At 43.3% G+C, this 23,286-nt stretch overlaps 1 protein-coding gene across 1 annotated transcript in view; it reads right to left on the reverse strand.

The window, feature by feature from the left end:
* The window catches only part of LOC115326528 (cytochrome P450 3A11), a 30,319-nt gene extending 7,264 nt beyond the window's left edge, over positions 1-23,055 (reverse strand). The window contains exons 1-12 of the mRNA XM_040499198.2: positions 23,000-23,055; positions 18,163-18,259; positions 15,713-15,765; positions 15,395-15,491; positions 14,600-14,725; positions 12,186-12,435; positions 11,507-11,637; positions 10,065-10,173; positions 9,490-9,577; positions 3,502-3,610; positions 3,020-3,108; positions 1,575-1,715 (exon numbers count right to left, since the gene is read on the reverse strand). Coding sequence (XP_040355132.1) covers positions 1,575-1,715; positions 3,020-3,108; positions 3,502-3,610; positions 9,490-9,577; positions 10,065-10,173; positions 11,507-11,637; positions 12,186-12,435; positions 14,600-14,725; positions 15,395-15,491; positions 15,713-15,765; positions 18,163-18,259; positions 23,000-23,055 — 1,346 coding nt within the window. The remainder of the gene's footprint in view (positions 1-1,574; positions 1,716-3,019; positions 3,109-3,501; positions 3,611-9,489; positions 9,578-10,064; positions 10,174-11,506; positions 11,638-12,185; positions 12,436-14,599; positions 14,726-15,394; positions 15,492-15,712; positions 15,766-18,162; positions 18,260-22,999) is intronic.
* Between the last annotated feature and the right edge of the window lie 231 nt (positions 23,056-23,286).

The following is a 23,286-nucleotide window of genomic DNA, read 5'->3' on the forward strand; positions in this document are numbered from 1 at the left end:
AAAGTGAAACATGCGAGTTCGCAGCTTTGATTGTCGACAAAGAAACGCGAGTACGTAGACGGGCATTTCTTTGTCTTTATTGCCAGAGAGGATGTCCCCTGATATAGATGCAAAAAATGAAAGACGCTTACAAATCTTTGTAATGCGAAATTAGAGTGCAGCTCTTGAGGAGGAGGAGGGGTGGGCACGGAGGGGAAGGTATGCCCTCCTCCTCCTCCGTACCCTCCCCTCCTCTTTCCCTCCTCTCCTTATCTCCTTCTCCTCCTCTCCTCCTTAATCTGTCCTTCTCCCCTTCCTCCCCTCCTCCTCTGCTCCTCCCCTCGTTTCCTCCTCATCCTCCTTCTGGTCTCCCCTGCTCCTTATCCTCCTCTTCCCATCCTCCCATTCTCCTTTCCCTTCCTCTCCTCCACCTCCTCCATACCCTCCCCATCCTCCTACTCCCTCCCCTCCCCTCTTTCTTCACCATACCTTCCCGTCTTCCCACAGTTTCCCCGCTAAATTTAGTTGGGAAATTGGCGCCACGTGACCTCAACACCCAATTCAGTTTTCCCGGTAAATTTAGCTGGGAAAATGACTTGACATGGCTTCGTGTCACGTCACCCATGAGCAAATTCAGTTTCTCGATCTGCTAGATTTAGCGGGAAAATGTACATCATGTGAAATCAACACCAATTCAATTTCCCGTTAAATTTAGCAGGTCGACGACCACGCCGCTTTACACGGAAACGGGCGCCTAGGAGCTGCGCTTAATATAAAGGTTATTATCATTCAGAGGTGCAAAGAAAAAAAAAATGATGTTGCACGTGAAGACCACGTTAATGGAAACATTACAATAAAAAAAAAGAAGTTGATATAATACGTCTTGTATGTAACATTTCTCAAAATCCACACACGGATTAGCTTTCTCATCGGATCAGTCAAATACATCCTGCGAAACATAAATACCTTGGTGTCAATTCAGTCCCATTATAGCCTAAAGTATAAGTAATTTGAATACAGGATGCTATACAAAAGCTTTTCGTCGTCAACAAAGCGAAATATTGTTTGGCTTAGATACTTTGTCAAATGCAATAAAGAAAAGAAATGCGATAGCACTACTATGCAGTTCCTAACCTACTAACCTAACCGTGTGCAAAGAAGGCGGGGGGCGGGGGGGGGGGGGAAGTGGGGAAGAAGATTGAAGTGTTAGCGCACCTCTTCGTCCCCTATATCCCCCCCCCCCCAAAAAAAAAACCAAAAAAAGACGCAATATGACGTCATACCAAGAGGTGCGCCTGTGCTCCGCTGCTGACATTTCAAAATAAAACTATCGCTTTAAGATGAAAACAAACTCCTCTAGCTGTCCGAAAAATGCTCGTCATAGAAATTCCATCAGGTCGAACTTCGAGTGTGAGTCTCGGTACAGTCATATCCGTCGGAAAATGTTTAGAAATCCAGATAGCTGTAGCGTTTATGTAAAGTTGGGAGATCCAGCTGGCTTAATCGCCTATAGCTTGACGACTGGGAACAGCGCTTTTGAGATCTCGATTTACGGGGCCGTTAAAGAAGGAACGGAAAAAACTTATCGCGCTCACCTCTCCGGATCGAACGTCTCGGGATCACTCCACAAGTTTGGATCGTGCTGAAGTTGATATTGGGGAATCACGATGCTCAGTCCGGCAGGAATCTTAAGGTCCTTGTAATGGTAGTCGTGCTGGCAAGTTCTCGTGACGAACCTACCGTACAAAATTAAACAGAAATTCACTATATATACGCTGTTTAACCTTATTATGTACCGCAGGAAAGGTTGCAAGCGCGAGCTTGTTGCTCTGGGGCACATCTCGGCGGCACAAGCTCTCGTGCGTTAAGAGCAGCTCTCAACGCTAGGAGCTCGCGCTTCTAGCTTTCTCTGCGGTACAACAGAAGGTTAAACAGAGTATAGTAGGCGACAGGTTAAGGATACAATGGTCACCCCGCGTACAGCGCGAGATTTCGCCATTCGATGACACTACGGTGCAGGCAGCGCCAATACACGACGAAATCTAAGGCATACGTGCTGTAGCTATAACACCTAAAAGGTTAGATGTGCGCCTTCCCCCCACCTCCTCCTCCAAACGTCACTACTCGTGGATCCACCCGATGCCGCCTAGCTCGCATCAGCATCGCCGCAAGCCCGTATTGCAGCGTTTCACAACAAGCACGTCACTACCAGGCGGCGACACCAACACGAACATGTCTGCGGCTTTACGGCTACTCTCGTCGTGTCCAGCCTGTGTGCCACTTGGGGGAGGCTCGGGGATTCAGCAACAATGGCGTCATGCTCAGGAATTGCCTTCTAGCTGGTATTGGCTGGTGAGGGAGCTTGTACTACCTTCAAATATGTCGCCAACTAAACTGTCAGTGTCCTTTAAAAAATTGTATTGCGAATTCATCTTCTTCATATGCCTTATTCCCAAAACAAGTGCAATGTATAAAACTACGACGAGAACGTTTAATAAAAACAAAAATGCTCCCTAAAGGTGTGGGATGAACGTGCTACGGCTAACTATTCAGGATTCGATTTTCTAGATTTAAAAGTAGAGTGATTTAATAATCTTCGTGTAATTATAATTTAAGAAAGTCAGATTACACAACTAACTAGCAACTTCTTTTTGGTTTCGGTTAAGAGACAGTTTTGAAATGCATTCTAAAAATATTCAAGCATTATTTCACGGGCAAACGCTTAGAAATGAACAATTCACTCCAACTTTTATTAAAATCACGGGATAGCCAGTCGATCGTAAAGTATTGCTGACCTAAACTTTTATTCAAAATCATCGTCTTCCTATTTTTCAAACTTCCTAGAGTTCTGTAGATAACAAAACAATTAATTTGTTAACTCTTCCTCACATTTGGATAGTATAGTTTTGTATATACCGACTTCTCTATGCGTATTCAACTGTTTTACTTTACTATAAAGACTGAAACCTGACGACAATGACATTTCACAATAACGGAATTGTCAACTTAGTACTCATACGAAGAAAAACGTCTACCTTACCCGACGACGGGAGGATAGAACCTCAACGACTCGGTGATGACTTGGTCCAAAAACTGCATGCTGAAGACGTTGTCGTAGTTAAACTTTCCCTGAAATAAATCATTCATCATCAAACAAATCTCCCGTGGTGTTGCAGTTTGCTCCACAACAAATCTCACTAAAGCTTACCACTCAGTGCACTTGCAACATGAACAGACACACGTGTGAAAACTCTCTAAGTCAGCGCCATTTTTAAGATGTTGAACTCGTAACTATTTTAGTTAAAGCGCTCTTATAGAATTTAAATAGTAATAATTTGTCTAGTTATGAGCAATAAAAACATTTTTAGCGGAATATGCAGATTATTTCCTTTTTATACCCTTTCGGCACAAAGCAGTATCCAGATTGCGTTGTAGAATTGCGACAGAAGACATATAATCTTCCATCCTTGTAAAAAAAAAATGTATATTTAACACGCAAAAAATATATTTAAAAAAATTCACGTCTTTCTTCAGTATGGCACATATTTCGCTCCTTAGTCTGTCTTGGACGTCTTGGTGCTTCGCCAGCAGGTAGGTCGTGAACGTCAAAGCCGTGCTTGATGTCTCGAAACTGAGTCAGCAAAAGAAACATACGCAAAAGCATCTTCGTAAGACTCACAGAGCTGCCGGGTATTTGAAATATTCGACATCAGAGTAGGCAAGAAGGTAATACCTTGATAAAGCAGAAGCGAGTTAGCCCCGCGTATAGATTTATCAGCGCACGGCACATCAGAGAAGCTTTCATTCAAAAGTGTCTCATAGCCTATTACGCAAATCATGCGACACTACAGAGTACACTGCGGGTAACAGCATACCGCTGTAGACGCTGGCAGAATGAGAACTGGCAGGACGTGTCTTCGGAACGCCCGACCATACTTTAATCCGGGCCTTGGCTTGCTGTGCGCGTGCTCGAAGCGTACGAGATAACAAAGCATTGCGAAATGTAAGAATTAAGCTTCCGCTGGAGGCACGACGAATAAAGCTTTTTCCTGCCGTTCTCATCTTGGCAGTGAATATGGAAGGCGTCGTCGCATTGTCCGCCTTCCAATCAAACCCCAAACCCATATTTTATCACCAAAATATGTGCCACAAGTTTCCATTATTCTACTCTTCTAGGGTATAGGAATTTTAAAATTGTTTTTGCACTATTTTTTCATCTCTGCTCCACCCTGTTACGCGATCGGCATTAGGCAAGTTAACAGCTAATCAACATCATTGAGAGTTAAGCCCTGAGCGCTCTGAGAGATGGCATCGACAACATCACGATACGTTTCTCCGCCTGCTTCGTTTTATTTTGTTCTTTAATTACGGATATTTTTGAAAAGTATGGGTACAATTTAGAGATAAGACAAAACTTATTTGCAGCTTTTCTTGCGCGAGAGGACGTTATTCGGATGGTGTAATCAATGACGTGAATCTGGCGGAATCAACTCTCCATTTTCTTGGATATTTACATTGAAATGCGTCGAACTTTTTAGGCTCACGCGGTAATATTCAGGCTAGTTTACATGGTGGTATACCTATACGGGATGCCTATTCTTCAATGTGCGCCTGACGGCAGCCGACGTCGAAGTGACGTCAAAGCAGGCTCTCTGCGGCCTTAAAGGATGCATGCAAAGGAAAAAAAATGTTTTGACAGGGTGGGAAAAGGATGTAATAAAACCAATTCACAGCGAACAAGAAATATTTGTAGAGCTATATTTACTGCGCGAAAGGAATTTGTCGTTGGCACCGGCGGGCGCGCGCGAAAAAGTGGCAGCTATTTATCCCGTGCCACTCGAGCTCTTCCGGAAGCTTCCTACGGTCTCTAAAAGTTACTTATTAATCTTCGCTTGAAGTGCAACGAAAAAATATGAAAGCCGTTTACAACTCCCTGTAACGCCGAATTAGAGCGCAGCTCTTGAGGAGGCGGAGCAGAAGGGTACCGACGGGAAGGTATGTCCTTCCTTCCTCCTCATCTCCTCATCCTCTCTGCTACCCCTCCCTCCGAGCAGCGTCGCCGTCACCTCACGAGGGTCACGTGACCTCACGGGGGTCACGTGACCCCTATGAGGTCACGTGACGACGACGAGGCCGTCATCAGTGACGATGACGATGACGATGCGGATGCCGATGATGTCATCAGTGACGATGACGATGACGATACGGATGCCGATGACGTCGTCAGTGACGTCACTGATAACACCGTCAGTGACAATGACGATGATGATGCGAATGCCGATGACGTCATCAGTGACGTCACTGATGACGTCATCAAGGACGATGACGATGGCGACGCGGATGACGTCATCAGTGACGTCACGGATGACGTCATCAGTGACGGCACGCGTCCCATAATGCACCGCGCGGTTACGCCGACAGTGACGGCGACGCCGACGCCGACGCCGCTCAAGCCGGAAACGGGCGCCTAAGAGCTGCGCTCTAAAACGAATATTGATAAGTAACTTTCAGAGCCCAAAGGAAGCTCCTGAAGGAGCGCAAGCACCACGTCATAGACCTGTGCTCTGGTCAAAAGAGTACGGCGGCTGCGCGCGGGAGTGTTCCCTTCCGGCGGCGGTGGCGTGGAGAAACGCGTTAAAGGGATTGTCCGGTCGAAACCGGAAGTACTTAAGTTGTTGCGCTCGTTACATCGAGGGAGCCTTCATATAGACAAACGTCATTTTTATTTTGGTATATGATATCCCGTTATTAATTAAACCTTTCATGAGCCTATGTACGAAACTGCACCCCAAATTTCGCCAGTGTCAATGGCTGACATCCGTAGGTGCTGCGCGACGTCACAAAACACAAAGGTTTGTCGGATGGTGGGGATAACAAGCGTTGGTCGACGGGTGTCTTGTATTTTGTTTCGAATTATATAGTCTCCTAGGCAGTACCCTACTGAAACACAGTTCTTTTAAAGCAGTTCCCAAGACGTGCAGAAAAAGTCCCGCCTTTTAGCAGGATATTACTCGCAGACAGCCATAAGCTTCGAGCAAACGTATGCTGTTTCGCGCAAACAAAACTGCGACGGACGCCGATCGAACTAGGGCGCGCTTGCAAAGCAAAGGATGCAGATTTCGCCTCTGAAGTGGCACAGCTAGGTACACGGAGCGGCATCTGGGCACATATTTCGGCGGATCCACTGGATCGGTGATGAGGCTGCGGGTCGTTCCCCCAGAGGCGATGTCCGCGGGCCGAAGGCAAACGGCGAACCGTTCAAGTGCATGTCGTCACTTGACTTGGACGAGCTTGGTGAATCGTAGTCACGCTCCATTTTCACACGCGGGTCAAACAGATATCGGGCTGCACGCGTGCTAAATACAAGTTCTGGTATCATTTCGAGATGGCCTAGATGTTGGTTTCGGTTTCGCTGCATAATCAAGGTCTGTTCGATTCGGCCAGGAAGTTCTGGTAGCGGCAAAAGCCCCTCAAAGAAAATGTTTGCATTTCGACGATAGGTTCGCGGCACCGGGATGATTTTACGTCGGGAGTCGCTGGCGGCAGCGCGCGGTCGGCATACCGGTCACCTGGAAGAGGAAGGCCTGACGGTAGCGTCTTGTTATCGACCGTAACTTCGGCGTCAAGTTGAAGCGAGAATCGGCAAAAATGGCGATTCTCGGCGTTTTGCCCAGGCCCGTTAGCGGGCGTCCACAGATACCAGCGGACAAAGCATGCAGTATTATGCTCAGCTACGGGGACATGCGACTGTCAACGCACTAAATCCAGACCTCTGAAATGTATCGGAGTCGTCAGTATGCATCCAAGAGCAATCTGAAGGCGGGGACTATCATGAGGGCAATACCTTCCCTGTGTCTGTAAGTAAGAATATCAACACTGTGGATCTCCGCATAGCATCAAAAAGAAACAATTTACGTGAGCAAATATTTCAACACTCATCACAGGGAGCCAAACCTACGCATTTGAGCAAGAGCTGCGAAAAATGGTACCGCGAGCAGAGGCGGACGAGGAGTGTCGTCTGCTATCGCCGTCTGCTCTTGTCGTCTGCCTCTGCACGGACGCTGAACTAGTTCAGCCAGTTCAGGGTAATCGAACAGACCTAAATTGACTGGCCCGATTTGAGCGAGGAGTGGGTGGACGTAGTCCAATATCGTTGGCACCAGCATCACACCTCAGCTTACAACCCTTCTGTCCGCTTAGAGCTCAGCTCGTAGCTTTCTTCTGTGAGATGATTGCTGCATAAGCGAGATCTCGGTCTTGACGGGAACCCAGTCCCTGCGCACGACGGCGATCCACTTTGCTCGTCACTGCAAGTCTCGCGGAAAAGTGTGGAACGTCATGTCTTGGCTCGCATGTGCTGCCCGGTGAATATGGAACCGCGCAACAAAAATTTCACCCAACCACGAAACAAGTCGAGCACAACAACAAAAACGAAGCACGCAGAGGCGTTCACTCACAGGCAATCGACGAGACAAAAATGCTCGCTTTGTGTTTTGTGACGTCAAAGCTCCAATGTTGCCAACGAAAACCGCGTTTACGCTAGAATGCGATTGGAGCAGTATAAATTCAATTACTCACGCAGAGGGCCATATAAAATTCGGATATTGCACGTACGATGCGTCTCGAGGCAATAACAATGATATTCAATTGTTTTCTCGAATACAAAATTTGACCGGACAATCCCTTTAAGCCGCCGGCGCACCACGCTCAGCGTGTGGAGGCGGCGTGGCTTCGTGGCGGCGGCGGCGGCGGCGGCGGTGCAACCCGGCTGTAAATTTAGCCCTAAATTTTTTTTCTTGACTGTAAATTTGTTTTTTGACATTCTTTTTCCATCTAAGCTGTTTAAAAAATATGCTTTTTTCTTTTGCATGTGTCCTGTAAGGCCCGATCACGCTAGCGTCGGGGAAGCTTCCCGCCGCCGCTGGCCGCCGCGGGCAGTCGGCCAAAACCAGTTGTCACCCTCAGTGGCTCGACGCACGGAGCCGTCCAGGCAACGCGCCCGCGCGCGGTCACGGGCTCGCCGTTTTTTGCCGCGGAAGAAAGGAGCCAATGGGAGGTGACATAAATAGTGACGTTACGATGCCATCGCAGCGCGCAAGCCGCTTCTCCTTGCGTATTTCACGCTGCAAAGGAGTGTAGCCTAATTTTGGTTTGTCAGCGATTCCTATTTCCCCCAATGGTTTTCCAAGCGGAGCAGTTCCTCGAAACTGCGCGACTTTTCTTCTTTCGGTATGGCAAGACGCCGCTAGAGTACCTAGATAAGGACGCTACAAACAACCGCTGGGAAATTTTGGGAGATGAATTCGGAATAACAGGTGAGTTTGTCCGTGGTCGTTGTTGCATGTCGCTTGCGTTGTGACGGATTTGGTGACGCAGTAAAGAGTAGCCTTCATCTCTGGCGCGCAAAAGGGGAAGCAAAGCACTGACCTGTCCCTTGGTGTTTCGGCAGCGCCAACTCGGCCGGCCTCAAGACTTGCGCCTCCTTCCCTTCAAAGCGCGGCGACTTCGCAAGAATAACGAGCATGCTAGGAGGATCATCTTCACGCTGATTACCAGGTCATCATCGACACCTGCCATGTAGGTCGCGAGTGAAATTTCGACGCTGATATATACGAAGAAGAAAGCCGAAATGGAAGAACTTAACGAAGAGCAGACGACGAAAGCGCTGGAAAACTTGCGGAGGTGCGCGCGCTTCCTCGAGAACGCGAGAGTCAGTGCTTTTGCCTGAATATGACGCCAGTAAAATGGAGGCCATTGTGGCCCCGTCTAGTTGGAACGCCGGACGGCGTGCCGTGGCCGCTAGTGTGGTCAGGCCTTCAGAGGGAAAATCTGAAAAATTCTGATAGGCACTGATTAGCTGAAAAATTGGTTCCGCGCTATAATAGACACGTCTGAACCAGTAGCCCAAATTACAAGTCACAGTAATGTTTTCTTCAAGAAGTTATTGAAGTTTCAAATATATTGATACATTTCAAACACTTTACGCTAGACATCCTCCTTATAAATTTGTAAGAAGTAAAAGAAAATCTCGGAAAACCTTGGATAACCCTAGGGTTAAAAGCGCTACGGTCTTATCTCTAGGAGGTGCTGACCGAAGCGAGGAGTAGAGAAGCGAGGCCGCTTCCCGTCTTTTTCAACTGTTCCGGGATTTTGGCACGTCATCGCCCTCGCGTGATCGCGCCCTATATTTAAAAAAAAACGGCCATCCGTTTCAAATATCGATGTCTGAATTATGTATTGGATTCCGTTGCTCCCCGTTCAGCGCTTCTGTGGCTTTATTTTGCGAAATCGGAATTTCGGTTCAGTATCGCTTTAAGCACCCTATACTGTTGAGCAGGAAAAAAAGCGAAGGCACTTTTAAACTGCAATTGCGGAACCACTACGTTTTAAAAAATCATAAAAACGCGTAGAACGCGCTACTTATAAGGGGCCGACTTCGAGACTTTTACTGCCTCTCGGATTCTACACTCTATTTGGCTTACCTCTTAATAGCATGATCTGTCAGCTTACCCAGCAATTAAGAATAGAACCGCGTTGGCGTGAACTTCGAGATTGGTCAAGAACCGGCGCTTCCGGCTGCTTTCTTTCGATTCGGTGGCTGCGAAATGAAGACAGCTCAATAAAAGGCATCAATAAAAGGACATTAATATCGTTCATTCTTGTAACAAAAAATATGTATTATTGGAATAGTAGCCATTTGCGCTGCCAGTGCACCTATAGATCACGCCAACTTTATTCGGACAGTGGTTTGCTTCTTTAAGTGCTGTGTACGATTCGGGCACGCGTCTTTGAACAGGGTCTCTTTTTCATGCTTCATGTCCGTGTTCTTATAATGTGAAATAAGCAGTGTAGAAATATTCCGCTTCCCTATAATTTTCTCATAAAGGTACGCTACGAAACATACTGTTCTTTGGGAACGCCACCATTTCTGTATCACTCTGGCACTGTCTTGTACTGTTTACTATGTGTGAATCTTGCCCTTTTTCAACGCACCAGGTACGGTTGGCGTCAATCTTTGTGCTCAAGAACCCGGATAATCATTTTTCTGGCCATTATTTTTGAACAGTTCCAGTGAAGTTCCTCACTTTTAGATCTGTCTTCGTAGTAGCTAACTGTGAGGTCATGGACATTCACATCTGCCCCTTCTTCCGCTTCAGAATCCAACATAAGCTGCAACAGGTCTTGCCGATGAGCCTAATGACAAAACAAAAAAGAAATAAAATTTTAACAATTTACTGCTTCATAACCCCCCTACCCCCCCCCCCCAAAAAAAAAAAAAAAAAATTTTTTTTTGCTTACTGCATTTACCTAACCATGATTTGACAGAAGAAGCGCATAACAAATTTTATGGTGAATTCGTGTAAGCAAGAATTAGCGTAGACATTGTACTCAACGTCATTTTCCATCAGAACTGAATTGAAGCCAAGATTACAACGAGACACTAAGAGAGTGGTATAGCTACCATTTATTTTCCGAGGCTAACACCTTGCGTATCGTTTTGTGATAATCATATTGCTTCTGCTGATGCTTTCTTCTTCTGTTCAGTCTTGAGAGCATAATGAATCCGGCTGACTTGCAGAGAGGGTATGCTGATCTCACGAGGCTCCTAGCTTCGACGCAGTTCTCATGAATGTAGCAGAAATGTCATATACGGTAATGTTAACATGCATTAGGTGTTCAAAATAAACTGTCAACTTTTCATCAGAGCACATGGGGAGCCGCTCACAACTCAAAAAAGAGCTTGAAGAATAGCAAGGGAAGGAAAATACGTTGACCGAGATAGTGGCATTTGCGTTTTGACACTGATTATGACATATTGCATCATGATGATATTGCGGCCATAATCACCACATTACCGAGGAAGATACCCCCGCACTCGAATTCACTGTTTTGTAAATATCGATTCGACCATAGTGTTTTGTGTTCAAGGTTATCCTAAAATACATTTCGCTGTTAACAGGAAGTTGTCCAAAACGCTCATCCCCTTACAAACTCTGATATGCCTAAAACCTTGTGTTCATTAGCACTCAGTGGTACAAACAAGATCAACTTTTGATGACTCTGCCAAACACAAAATGGTCTTATTGCGCCGAAGCCCACTATCTATAACTTTACTAATTCTTTAACGAAATGGCAATTGTAAACTGCATCAAATGTAAGTAGAAATTATGTGCACCTATCTCTGTAAATTGGGTGCCTAGGCATCTCTGAACTGCTATTTAAAGAGTAGCATTTTGTGTTGTGCTTGAGTGGTGATAAGTAACATATATTCTACTTCTTTTGAACAGTGTCGTTGATTGTTGGGCATGTTTGTGCTGAATTCGAGAAGGCTTCATGATAAGGACAAAAAGAAGAACTGGGCAGCACTCTGCGCTCAGCCTACAGTGGGGACAAGTCCTCCTCCTTCTCAGTTCCTAATAATACGCAGTTCCTATGAAGCAACCGGGAACGAACACAAAAGACCTAACTTTTAAAAATGTACTTCTAAAAATTTTATTCTTGAGTCCATTCTCCAAAGAAGACTTACCGCTGGGTTAGAACGGCGCATGTTGATTATCGGCATAAGGCCATTACAAATTTTTTCCACCGGTAACTTCATGAATCGGTTCCTCCACATAAGAATCAGCTTCCAAATGAAGGACAATTCTGGGAAGCAAGCTGGAAAGCAAACAAATCTATCCATTATGCATTAGTAAAGCCACATCGACACAGCCTGTGATATCATCCAACAATAAGCCAATTTTGTATGAGAATCCTCAAGTTCAAATTGTTGCAGATGACAGTTGACCCTTTCATGTTTTAAAGTAAGGTTTATTACACAGACCCAAAATTCGCCAGTTCTGATTTTACATGGAAAGCATCACCATGTTAAATATTTTCATATCGCTATTCATGGTCGATACGCGACCACCATTGACATAAAATGTACAGCAATATCTAAGTAGTTTACAGACACCCCAACAATAAACAAATCGACAAAGATACACCAAGTAAGACAAAATAATTTATATTTTGTTTGTGCGCTGTTATTTAAATGCTAATTAAATACGACAATAAAACTGGGTGTGGATCCTCCTAGATGACTAATTTTCTAATAAAACGTTTCGGAAGGTGCAAACAAAAATATAGCTAAAACATTTTATGGTTTGCGGAAGATCGAATATGGCGTGACCCCGATTAAGAAATACAAAATTGCATGCACTTGCCAATGAGAAACATCAAGCAGCTTGTTTTGAACGCCTCCAGGTGAAGCAGAATGTCCTTGGCGATCCCGTTCATGTCCGTAATTTCTGGATTCTTTTGAATGTTCGATTTCGCTCCGAAGGCCGATCGGACAATCACGTCCATCGAAAGCTTCTGGAAGACCTGCCTTATTTCAAATGCCTCGTCTTGGTCATGGAGGGAATCCAGAACTTCAAGGAACTCGTCCGTGCAAATGTCCATCAAACTTGAAATCTGGAGGAAAGGTTCATTTACTGGTGTATTTTCAATAGGATAGAATCGCGAACGTAACAGAACAGCACACGACAAAAGAACACGCTACAAAACAGCATGGTAAAGAAGAACGCATCCAAAAGAGCACCGGGTCAAAACAGCGCAGCGACAAAATCAGTACGCAACAAAATAGCACGGTGTCAAAACATCAATGCTACAGAAAAGCATGTGCTAAAAGAGTAAGTGACTAAAGAGCAACGCGATAAAACAGCGGGCACGTAAACGCGATTTATTTATTTTTAGTTGTAGGACATAGTATTAGCAGCACGTGCCTAAATTAATTACTTGCTGTTAACCTGTTCGGCAGAACATATGTGTATATTCGTTACTTTTATGTTCTATCGTTATATGACATTATATTTTGCCCTGTGTCGTTCTATTTTCTTACCTAGTTATAGCTTTACGTGCATATTCAGTAATATATATTACCTTTTCACCGCAAGCCAATAAAGACAAATTTCTTGCATCATTATATTAGAGATTGATTGTTAATCTCTTAATGTTTTATATTGATACAAATGCAATACCCTATTTACCCAAAGGAAAATTAAAAATCACAACTGACGAGGTTCGTGGAACTGGCAAGAAAATTGTCTTTTGATTTACACTCTTTTTCCATATATCTTACATGCTGTGTGTCCTACTTGGACAGGACGTTCCGATAGTCTGCGCAAAATTAACGCGTATGACTTTGAACCCGATGGGGATCATTCTTTTTGGCCGTCGATCACCGTCTGGTGGGGGAGGCTCTGCTCGGTTTTTAAGGCCTCGATGTTCCGGTAAGGGTCAGAATGCTGAAAGCAAAGCGAAGTTTGAACGCACTGGTGCCATGCCTCTACGCTATTGCTGGTCTTAGGAAGCTCGAGTACAACGCGCCCATGGCAGCTCCACGCTCTGAAAAAGGTGTTAACACTGACTTCTTTTGGGATCGTTCAGAGTTGTCCGTCCCTGTACTTTTTACCTCCAATAGAGTCACATGACTCGAGTGCTCAGTGGAGTCAGTGGACTCTACCCCCATTACAGTCTAGTGACTCTAATAGCCCGGTGGCGTCAGGTGACCCTCTTCACGCCTGGGGTGAGGTGACTATAATTCACAAGGGTCAGACGACACTCCCAAATAAAATCAGGTGACTTCCGTTTTAATAGAATCGTTCTACACCACGATAGCAATCACCAGATTCTATTTTTGACGGAGCCAGACGACCCCCATGGAACCCACTGCATTATTTTTCTTCTAGAATCACGTGAACCCTCCATGAGAGTCACTGTATTCTCTCCGATAGAATCACGGGACTCCCGTTTTACTGGAAGTACGCAACCCCCCCCCCCCCCCCACCCCAACTTGATTTCAAATCTTAGGGCGTCAAACAATACCGCCAATAGGAGTCACTGGATTATTTTTCTGGTAGGATCATAAACGCCCCACAAGAGTCAGGAGTTTTTCTCGCAGGGATTAATGACGCTCCTGCTTTGCTAGACTCAGATGAACCTCCCATGAGAGTCCCCAGATTCCAATATTCAATTAGATTTTTTCTGAAACTACAAGCCAGTGGCCACATTTGACACATTAGCGGCACATCCGCATTTATTTTCCCACTCATCACTGAAGAAATCGAAATATGCAACGCTGTCGCCATAAAATATGTGTTAAAGCGTTAATACATCATGCTTTCCCAGGATTTGGGTCCCATCGCTGGTTTGATGCTTCCAGAGCCGAGACTGTGCTGCAATGCCCCGTCTGCGAAAACGTCGAGGCGTGTGGAGATGGTGCAGCGCGTAAAGGAAGCCAATACGGTATCCTCCAACAGAGTCGTTGTGCGTTTCCGTACAACGGCTGCTAGAACCAGAAGAAAGTTTGCCTCTTGACAAAGATATCTACAGCTGAATTAGATCATGCCTTGGTCACTGCGAGCACCAATTCGCCTAAGCTTTTTTTTTATGTCACTTTTGTGCGGATCGGCAAGTCGTATACCAAATTCAATCAACGTAATGGAAACATATGGGCTCCATGTGCTTCTATTACGGTAAACAGAATAGTTCTGCCTACTAGTCTCACAGATATCGACAAGATGTGCTTTCGCCCATATCATACTTTTAACCGACGTGGTGAAAATGTGACACTCACTTTCTTCATGTTGCTGGAAGTGAAGGCCGGTGTCAAAAGGCTTCGTATGCTTTTCCATCGATTTCCATTTGCTGTTACGAGAGAGTGACTGCTTCCTTCATGTTCTAGATCCACGCGAGAGGTAACCTGCGTGTGTGAAGCCATGGGTAAGTACCAAAACTTTTTGGATCAGAGTTCAACGGAAATGTTTTATTACAAATCATTCGTGTAAAAATAAATTGTAGTTGTGTTGTGTGACTGCAGGGAGTAAATAAGTTTCAATGAGCGCCTGTCACCTCCGCTTAAGATACTAAATTTAACAAGGGCAGTCCAACTGCTAGCCTGGTGTCTTTCGAGTTTATCAAAGAGTAGGAATCACAGAGACGAATATCGGTAACGATACTAATCTAGATCGAAACGGACCAAGGTGGTCATAAGACCAAGCATAGAGTAAAGACGAGGAAGAGGGCATTTGCACTGTACCGGGCAGAAATCAGATTGCCGGGTCCGCAACCTGCTTTTGCTCCAAGTGCTTCGACAGGTTAACACACTCTGCCACCGACCAGCCCCACCCCCTCCCCCCCTTATTCGCCTTTCTTGAAACTAAAATATCGTGCAGTTTGGTTGCGGCGCCCTTCTTTGAAGAGGAATGCTGCGCGGAAGGTAATTGTTTTGTATTGCTTCTATTCTAAATCACTTCAAAATAAGTACATTCGTCTGAATTTAAGTGTAGGAAGCGACATTAAGGAACAAACGAACATACTATAAACGGAAACTCATTAAAACACAACACTTAAAATTGAACTGTTAGCCCACCCCCCTTCCGCGGAAGTTGCTGAAGTCCTTGATCTGGATCCTCTTGATCAATTCTAAGTCCTTGACGATCAGCATGGGTTCAGCTCCATTGTAAAACCTTGAATATATTTCAAAAGAGGAAAAAATATAGCAACCTTATGTCATGCCTAAATAGGTATCGATAAATTATAACATTCTGTAGTGATGCTGGTCACAGCAATTGACAAATTGTTTCGTGCCAAACTACACGAGATTCTTTTTTTTTTCTTAACAGTGATCAGCCGTTTTCAGAATAAGCTTACTTTCCAGAAGCCTAATTACTTCAAGGTAATCGCTTACCCTACCAAGTTTCCGTACTTCTTAACCCATTCTTCAAAAGAAAGTCTTGATCCCTAAAACACAGCAGAAATATAATATTAAGGAAACACTAGCAGTAGTACAGAAAGCGGCCGTAAGGACCAGCTCGTTTGGCACGCCTTTCAAAAGTAAAATTAAAATTTAATCAACGTTAATTTTTTTAAATGTTGAGGAAGAGGCAAACAGCCACCACATACAAAACCCAGCATTAGCACACATACATATGCCAGAATTAGCACAAAATAGTTCATAAAATAATGTGTAACGATTACCTGGAAGGACAAAGGTGATATTTACATAGTAAGCATGAACCAAAATTTGTTCAATATACAGAAAAAAATGCATACAAAATACTGGGCATAAGTAAAGTTGGGTAATAGCTGGAAAAAAGAAGTCTCTAGTCTAATGATCAAAATAATTTAGTAATAATTTCAGTATAAAGGAGAGCGAATGATGTCAGTAGTAAGTGCAAGCGAGTGGAATATACCATGCTTAACTGTGGCGATTATTACATTTTGTACTTTCGTTTTAAATTTGATACCTGTTCAGTAATGTAGATTTTTCTTCGTAACATCGATTGAGCAGTGTGCTAGCATGTATATATATTGAAGAGTAAAAATTCCAAGGCTTCTAGAAATTGTTATTGTGTGAGCACGTATTTCGAGTTGTAAATAGCGCGCAAATTTTTTTATTGTAGAAATTGTTTATTAATATGGTAACAGGGTAGTTCATGGTAATAAAAACCCCAGACTCAGGAGCACAGACGCTAGTTAAAATACGATAATAAAAGCGAGTCATAATCTACCAATTTTAGATTGGTGGGTAGAAAAAAAAATCACAATTTTGTCAGGGCACCGAAACCGCGGGCGAGTTTGCTGGCAACATTATCAAGGTTTGTTCCAAGCGAGATTCACTCGAAAATGACTCCAAAATATTACTTCGGGGTGCAATGTTCATCTTGTATGTACCAGTTATGAGGCTTCTCTTAATATCTGGTTCACGATTTTAATTCTACAATTTCGGATTTATTAGTGTTGATTGTTAATTATTTGAATGTGACCCTTGTGTTTAGCGTAATCCACACGTGGTTTGCATGGCCTATTAAATCCTTCCCATCTCTGGAACTAAAATAAGGTTCTGTCTTCAGCCTTAATGATCCATTATGCATTATCGTCATCCATATAAACAAACAACAAAGGCCCTAGAACAGTAACCTAAGAAATTCCCGATTTCATTTGCTTAACGTATTAAATTCTATTATTTACGACAATTTTCTAACGGCTAAACTCAAAATAGTTTTCTAGATGATCCAAATATATCTCCTTAAAGCCATATATTTCACGTTTTTAGGATGACCTTGTGATTCATTCCATCGAAAACTTTCGTTCACTCAGTAAATATTCCCAGCGCTACATATTTCACTTCATTAATATTTAAAATCAGGTTGTTTTTTTTGTGTGTGTATGAAGTGCCAACTTTGTTGAGCGCCCATTTCTGAAACGGAGCTGGAAACTGTTATTTAAACTTATTATCCTATGTTTGTTATAATGTTTAGCCCTTTCATTTATTAGTCTTTAACGGCACTTTCAAAACTGGAAGATTTGATATCAGCCTAATATTTTACATTACATTCCTTTCACCACCCTTAATAACACGCTAACCTTTGCTAGCCGCTTACTGGAGAGAAATATTTTATACATGAAGAAATGTTACCCACGTGTTGAATGAAGAACATGACATTAGATATCAGACGTGTTTGACTGGTCGAATCGGTAGGTCAACAGCATAACAACAACTTATTGTGGAAGAAAACAAGGTTGCTACAAATCTCCTACGCAACCACCAGTGTTGCTTGATGGGATTTCGAAAAGGGAATATTATACATACACTTGTTTTATTCTTGAAAGGTGCCTTTATGCTACAACACGTGCTTCACTAAAGTCTACACTTTACTCAGCACGCGTTGCCAGTCTTTAATCTGTGGCAATATACTTGATTTTACGTATAACTAAAAGCAAAAAACAACCGGCCGAACTTGCTCGGTTCATTAACATTATCTAAAGTATGTGTAAATACAAATATTCGTTTCTTTGTCCAGTCAACCATTTCGCCAAATATTGACCACAGTGAAACACCTCGGAAACAGAAATGGCTAGTTTTACACTATCTCCAGATTGGGATCACTCTCTGTGTCTTAAAAAGTAGCCGGAATGTGTGAGGTGCCGACTGCAGTGCTGGCACAATGTTCAGAAAATATAAGTTTATCATAAATCTGTAGAAATTAAGTTGGTGCCGATGGTAACGGATTGAAATGCATGACGCACAAAACGGTATAACCGCACAAAAACCAAGAGACGCAATAGTTATTCTGCAAGTGAATCTTTTGCTGCGTAACTTTTTTTATGTAGCGATGATCCTATTTGGACATTTACCTTCTCAATGAGCTCGGATAAATTTCCGGAGAACAAGCTAGGCATCGGTCCAGGTATTCCAATGTCCTTGAAGAAAGAAAAATGCTTTCGTCTCCGCCTGAGCAAAAAAAAAAAAAAAAAAGATCATTGCTATCTTTTCACACCCACCAATATTTCACTAGTTTTTCTAAATCTTTAAGTGATTTTCTGCTTTTGTTAGCGTTTGGAATATTTGTCTTCTTGACTCATATCATTGTAGTCGTTTTGTGGGGTTAAATTTATGGAGCGGTAATATAGTCAGCCTGGGTGGGTAGGTGGATGTGTGGCTGTCTAGTGCCACCGTTGTAGATGAAACATTTAGTCAGGGCAGTAGCGATGCTAGCCTCGGTCTTCAGCATGTATCATGCGGAAGGGAGACACGAGAACACGTCGGTACAATGCTGATCCAGAGGCAAACGGACAGGGCTGGTGACTGAACCTAGAATCCTCTAGTTCCTCACTCCAGATGCTCGGAAGCGCAGTAAACTAACACACTCGGCAACCAATCTTCTTCCCACGATTGTAAGATGGCACCATCCTAATTATGCATTGCAGTCGTTTGTCTTATGCAAAGTGGTGGTTGAAAGGCTCCAGAGGATGGCTCTAACTTTAGATTTTCGCCTATTGCCTATCAAAACCGCGAAAAAACAGAATCCCAAATCGTTCCATTAAACATACATTATCTTACTCTGAACGGTTCTACGAGTACTTCCTAAAGCGATTTTATTATCTCCATGCTAACGTATGAAAGAAAATTTCAAATGGATCGACGCAGTGGAACTGATTGAAACTGTTCATAAGTAAAAATTTGTGTTACATCGACATTGAATAAAACCTGCTGATGAACGTTCGTTGGAACATCCTTAATTCTTCTCTTTTTTACGTGCGCGAACAAATGCGTATGCCAATTTAGAGTTAAGTGGCTATAGACCAGCATGACGTCACGCCGCAGCGATGGTGCTATTGCCAGCAAAGCGCACGCACAGACGCTTTCAAACGCTGACTTCTAGATCAACAGCATGTCAATCTATACTAGCAACAACGGGATGTAGAAACCGGTGGAAGCAGTGAGGGTTTACTGCTATAAATTACAGTCCTGCAAGCATGAAGTGCATTAATGCCGAGACATCTTAGACATCTGGCTTCACATTTAGTTACGATGCTGAGGGGCCAGTTCAGCAGACCACAGGTCCGATGCCTCATTCATTTTTACAAAACTTTCATCTATACATCATTCATCCTTAAGCAGAGACTGCACCAAAGCTACACACGCGAGCTAACCTGTGCTCCTAGCTTTGAGGCATGCATTTTTACCGAGAGTGTCCGCTTTGTGGAGGGACTTTCCAAAGAACCGACCCCGTGCTCTTGTGCTTGTGCCATTGGCTGCAATCACAACTTCAGGGTCGCCTACTAAAATTAAATTGGCCCCGCCTTATATTTGTAAGGTCCTAGAAGGCATGAAATTCACTATATAAGAAAACAGTGGTTTAAACCTGTTTATATGGCATTTAGAGTCTGTTTAGGGTGTGAAAAACATTAACGTTTCTATAAATTTCTCGGCTAAAATAACGGAAAACTAAATTAGTGTTATGTCACGTGACGCCAATTTCCCCACCATATTTTTCACACAAATCAAATTGGTGTATGGGAGACGTGATATGATATCAGGTCACGTCATTTTCCCGGGTAAATTTATCGTGAAAATGTGCAAATGAATGGACGGACAGATGAATTTTTGGGATCATGGGGTTTTATTAAAAGGCATAATATGCCTTAACATAGGGGGCTTTAGACGTTTTACTAATCACTTATGGAAGGGGCTACATGCTATAAACACAAATACACGTATTAAGGTCTTTTAGAGTGTCTATACCACGCAAATTTACACCCGCAGAGGAGAGATGGGGGGTGGCATGTTCGCACAATGCAACACCCAGATCAAAGGCGTTATAGTCGGAATTATACGCTCTTGCGATTCGGTAGAAAGGGTATTAGAACAGCATAACTCCCATATTGTAGGGTGTGTTTTGCTGTCCAAACTCGAAAGATACATTGTCAAAACTCCGCGCTGCGTCGCATACTTGCAGCCATACTCCAGGTGCCACACCAGAGAAAAGCCTGACTTGGCACAAGCTCGGCAATCCTGGGCAGCTAACTTTTGCCTTTGATACGGTTTTGTTCCAAGGCGTTAGCTGGTGCCAGGGTGATCTTCATTGGCGTTTTTCGTGGCTTTACTATGACTCGCCACACAAGCGCCGAAGTGCCACGTATGAATCGAGGAACCAGCGGTGAAGCCCAGAATTGGCACTTCTTTGGAAATTATTCTCAGAGTTATCCCCCTCAGAAAACAGAACAACAATAAGTGCAGCCAGACTCCGGCACTTGAACGGCGATTTAATCCCAAAGACGCCAGATGAAAGCCAAACTACCAGCAGCAAAGTCCAGGTTTGAGACTTGTTCGCCGAATTAGGGACAAGATGCCTAGACTATGGCCAAAGAAGGTGACGTTTGGCTCTACCCTGGCTTTTTCAATATTTTAAAGGACAAAATATAAAAGACCTGAATATTGCTTAAAGATTTTATCTACTTGGGACAGCTTTTACAATAAATACAAACAAACACAGACGACATGACGCACGTGTTTGCCTCCAGAACCACAGCCGGCTGCTGCCTATTCCTCCGCTTATGATACCCGACAGTTATGAGTCGGTCATTTAGTCAATAGTCATCTCCAGAATTAATCATATCTAAAGTACGTTGAGTTTTTGTTTACAATATTTCGAATCAAACATGATTCTTCAAGGCTATTGGACTCTTTTCTCTCAGTAAGAAGCATTTGTTCGGTCTAAAATTACTCAGCCTAGTCGCTAAAACAACATCAAAAAGAGGTTTCATGAGGACTCCAAAGCAGCTTTGCACCATAGCAACATTACGTAGAGTCATCTGAGCGTCTACATCCCGCATGCACCCTTAAACAGTTTAGAGGTAAATGTCAGAGCTTTAGTCCATAAGAACACGCATATCAGAAATAAGTGTGTGCGAAAGGTGTTTGGATTATTATTGTGCACTTAAAGGTGAAGATTATTTTAAAAAGACCACATCACTACAATAATGTCACGAATGGGTGATTACCCTTTTTTCTGCCTTGCACCTAGGATTGAATCACTTTGATACACAGATCTAGTTTTCTCGAAAATAGGTAGGGTTAGGTAATATAGCCTAGGTAGACAAGTTTAGTGTTCGAGAATATTTTCCCTTAGCAGCATGGTAAATATCCCCGATGCTGTGTTCACTCTGTGTCCCAAGTGGTTCGTGTTCAATCAACACTTAGGAACGTTATATTGATTTTCTATTATTTTTTATTAAGAATAATTCAGCAATTACTCATTTAAAGCTTGTTCGTAATCTCAGGAATTCAGAAATAACGCGATAAGGATTCGTAAATAAGTGCACCTTGTGAAAGAAAAAACAAAAAAACCGAAAACTTTCAAGATTTTTTCAGAGCCCCTCTAAATTATACGACTTAGTATTACGTCTGCCTCTGTTTTTATAATGATATTTTCTGAAGCCTAACACCTGCGTTCCGCAGTCCTGTACATCGTTTTTCACGGTAAACAATCGAGGAAAGTATGGTGACGTGTCTTTTCACCGGCTCTATTTTAATTCCTAACATCTAGCTTCTACTTGTACACGTAGATGCAAAAAAAGAAATCGTGTCATCTATATTATTGTGGGGTTAGTACTATAGTCTGCCAATGTTTTAGTATTTCCCCAAACCGGCAGAGCAAAAGCCTTACATTTCAAAGGCTCCTCCCCAACATTTTTTAGGGCGGCGCTCTTAGTCGCCCGTTCCCGAATTTTGTAGCTTCGGCGTCTGAATCAGCGTTGTCGTCGCCGTCGGCGTCGGCGTCGGCGTAACCGCACCTTGCATTATGGGACTTCACAGACCTAAACGCCAATTCAATACCCCGCAAAATTTAGTAGAGAAACTGCACCCAAACAGGGCCTCTCGCCCGCTAGATTGAGCGGGAAAATTGACGTCACGTGACCTCAAGACCAATTCAGTTTCCCCGCTAAATCTAGAGGAAAGATTGGCGTCACACGAGTTTGTACCGCGTGACGTATACACAAGTTCAGCTTCTCCGCTAGACTTAGCGGGAAAATTGACGTCACTTTAGCTTATCACAAGTTCAGTTTCCCCGCTAAAGTTAGCGGGAAAAATGACGTCCCATGACTTCATGTCATTTCACCTATACACCAACTGAGTTTCCGCGCAAACTTTGGCGGAAAAATTAACGGGAATATTGACGCCAAAAGAACTCAAGAGCTGCGCTCTAATTTCCATTACAGAGAAGTTAACCACGTCTTCCAATATTTTTTTTTCACAACAATTTTTTATAAATACAGTAACTAGCAGCCTTAATTTTTGTAAGACCGACAATGCCATTGAAAGGATGATGACTATTTTTTATCAGCACGCACAATAGTCTAGTCCCATTAAAAACAAAAAAGATGGAAAGCACAAATATAGTAACAATTCGATGGTCGTTGATCAAGGTAAAGTGAAAGTAACACTTAACAAGGAGGCGCTACCAAATCACGGGAAATCACGTTCTTCATCACACACAGATTTCTTTTACCACTGTGATAATTGTTGCAATCGACATGGCTCAGTTCGATTTCAATTCTGCCGCTTTGATCAAAAAGTGTACTCCCACTTTTCAGTTTTAATTCTTCGAACTGCGAGATCCTTCGTTAGTTACCGAAGACGCATCACTGTTGAAACATAGTTGTGACAAAGGCAAAAATATGTACTCACAAGTAGAACCAGGTGATGATGAAGACGATTAACGATACCCATACAAGGTCCAACATGTCAACGACAACCTCGATGAAAAATCGACCCGGTGTATATGATGGATCCTTCAAAACAGTAAAATGCCGAATAAGCGCCGGTCGAACAAATAGTTATGTCCTTATTTTCATCACGAGAACTGCATTGCCTTAAAGGGGCAAATCAAGAAAAAAAACATTTAATCGTATAATCCTTAAGTCTAGCATGTGCTTATGTACTTCCTCCCAATGTATCGCGAATTCCTGATTAGT

The sequence above is a fragment of the Ixodes scapularis genome, unplaced genomic scaffold, assembly GCF_016920785.2.
Source record: "Ixodes scapularis isolate PalLabHiFi unplaced genomic scaffold, ASM1692078v2 PGA_scaffold6__148_contigs__length_123643588, whole genome shotgun sequence".
Classification (NCBI taxonomy): domain Eukaryota; kingdom Metazoa; phylum Arthropoda; class Arachnida; order Ixodida; family Ixodidae; genus Ixodes; species Ixodes scapularis.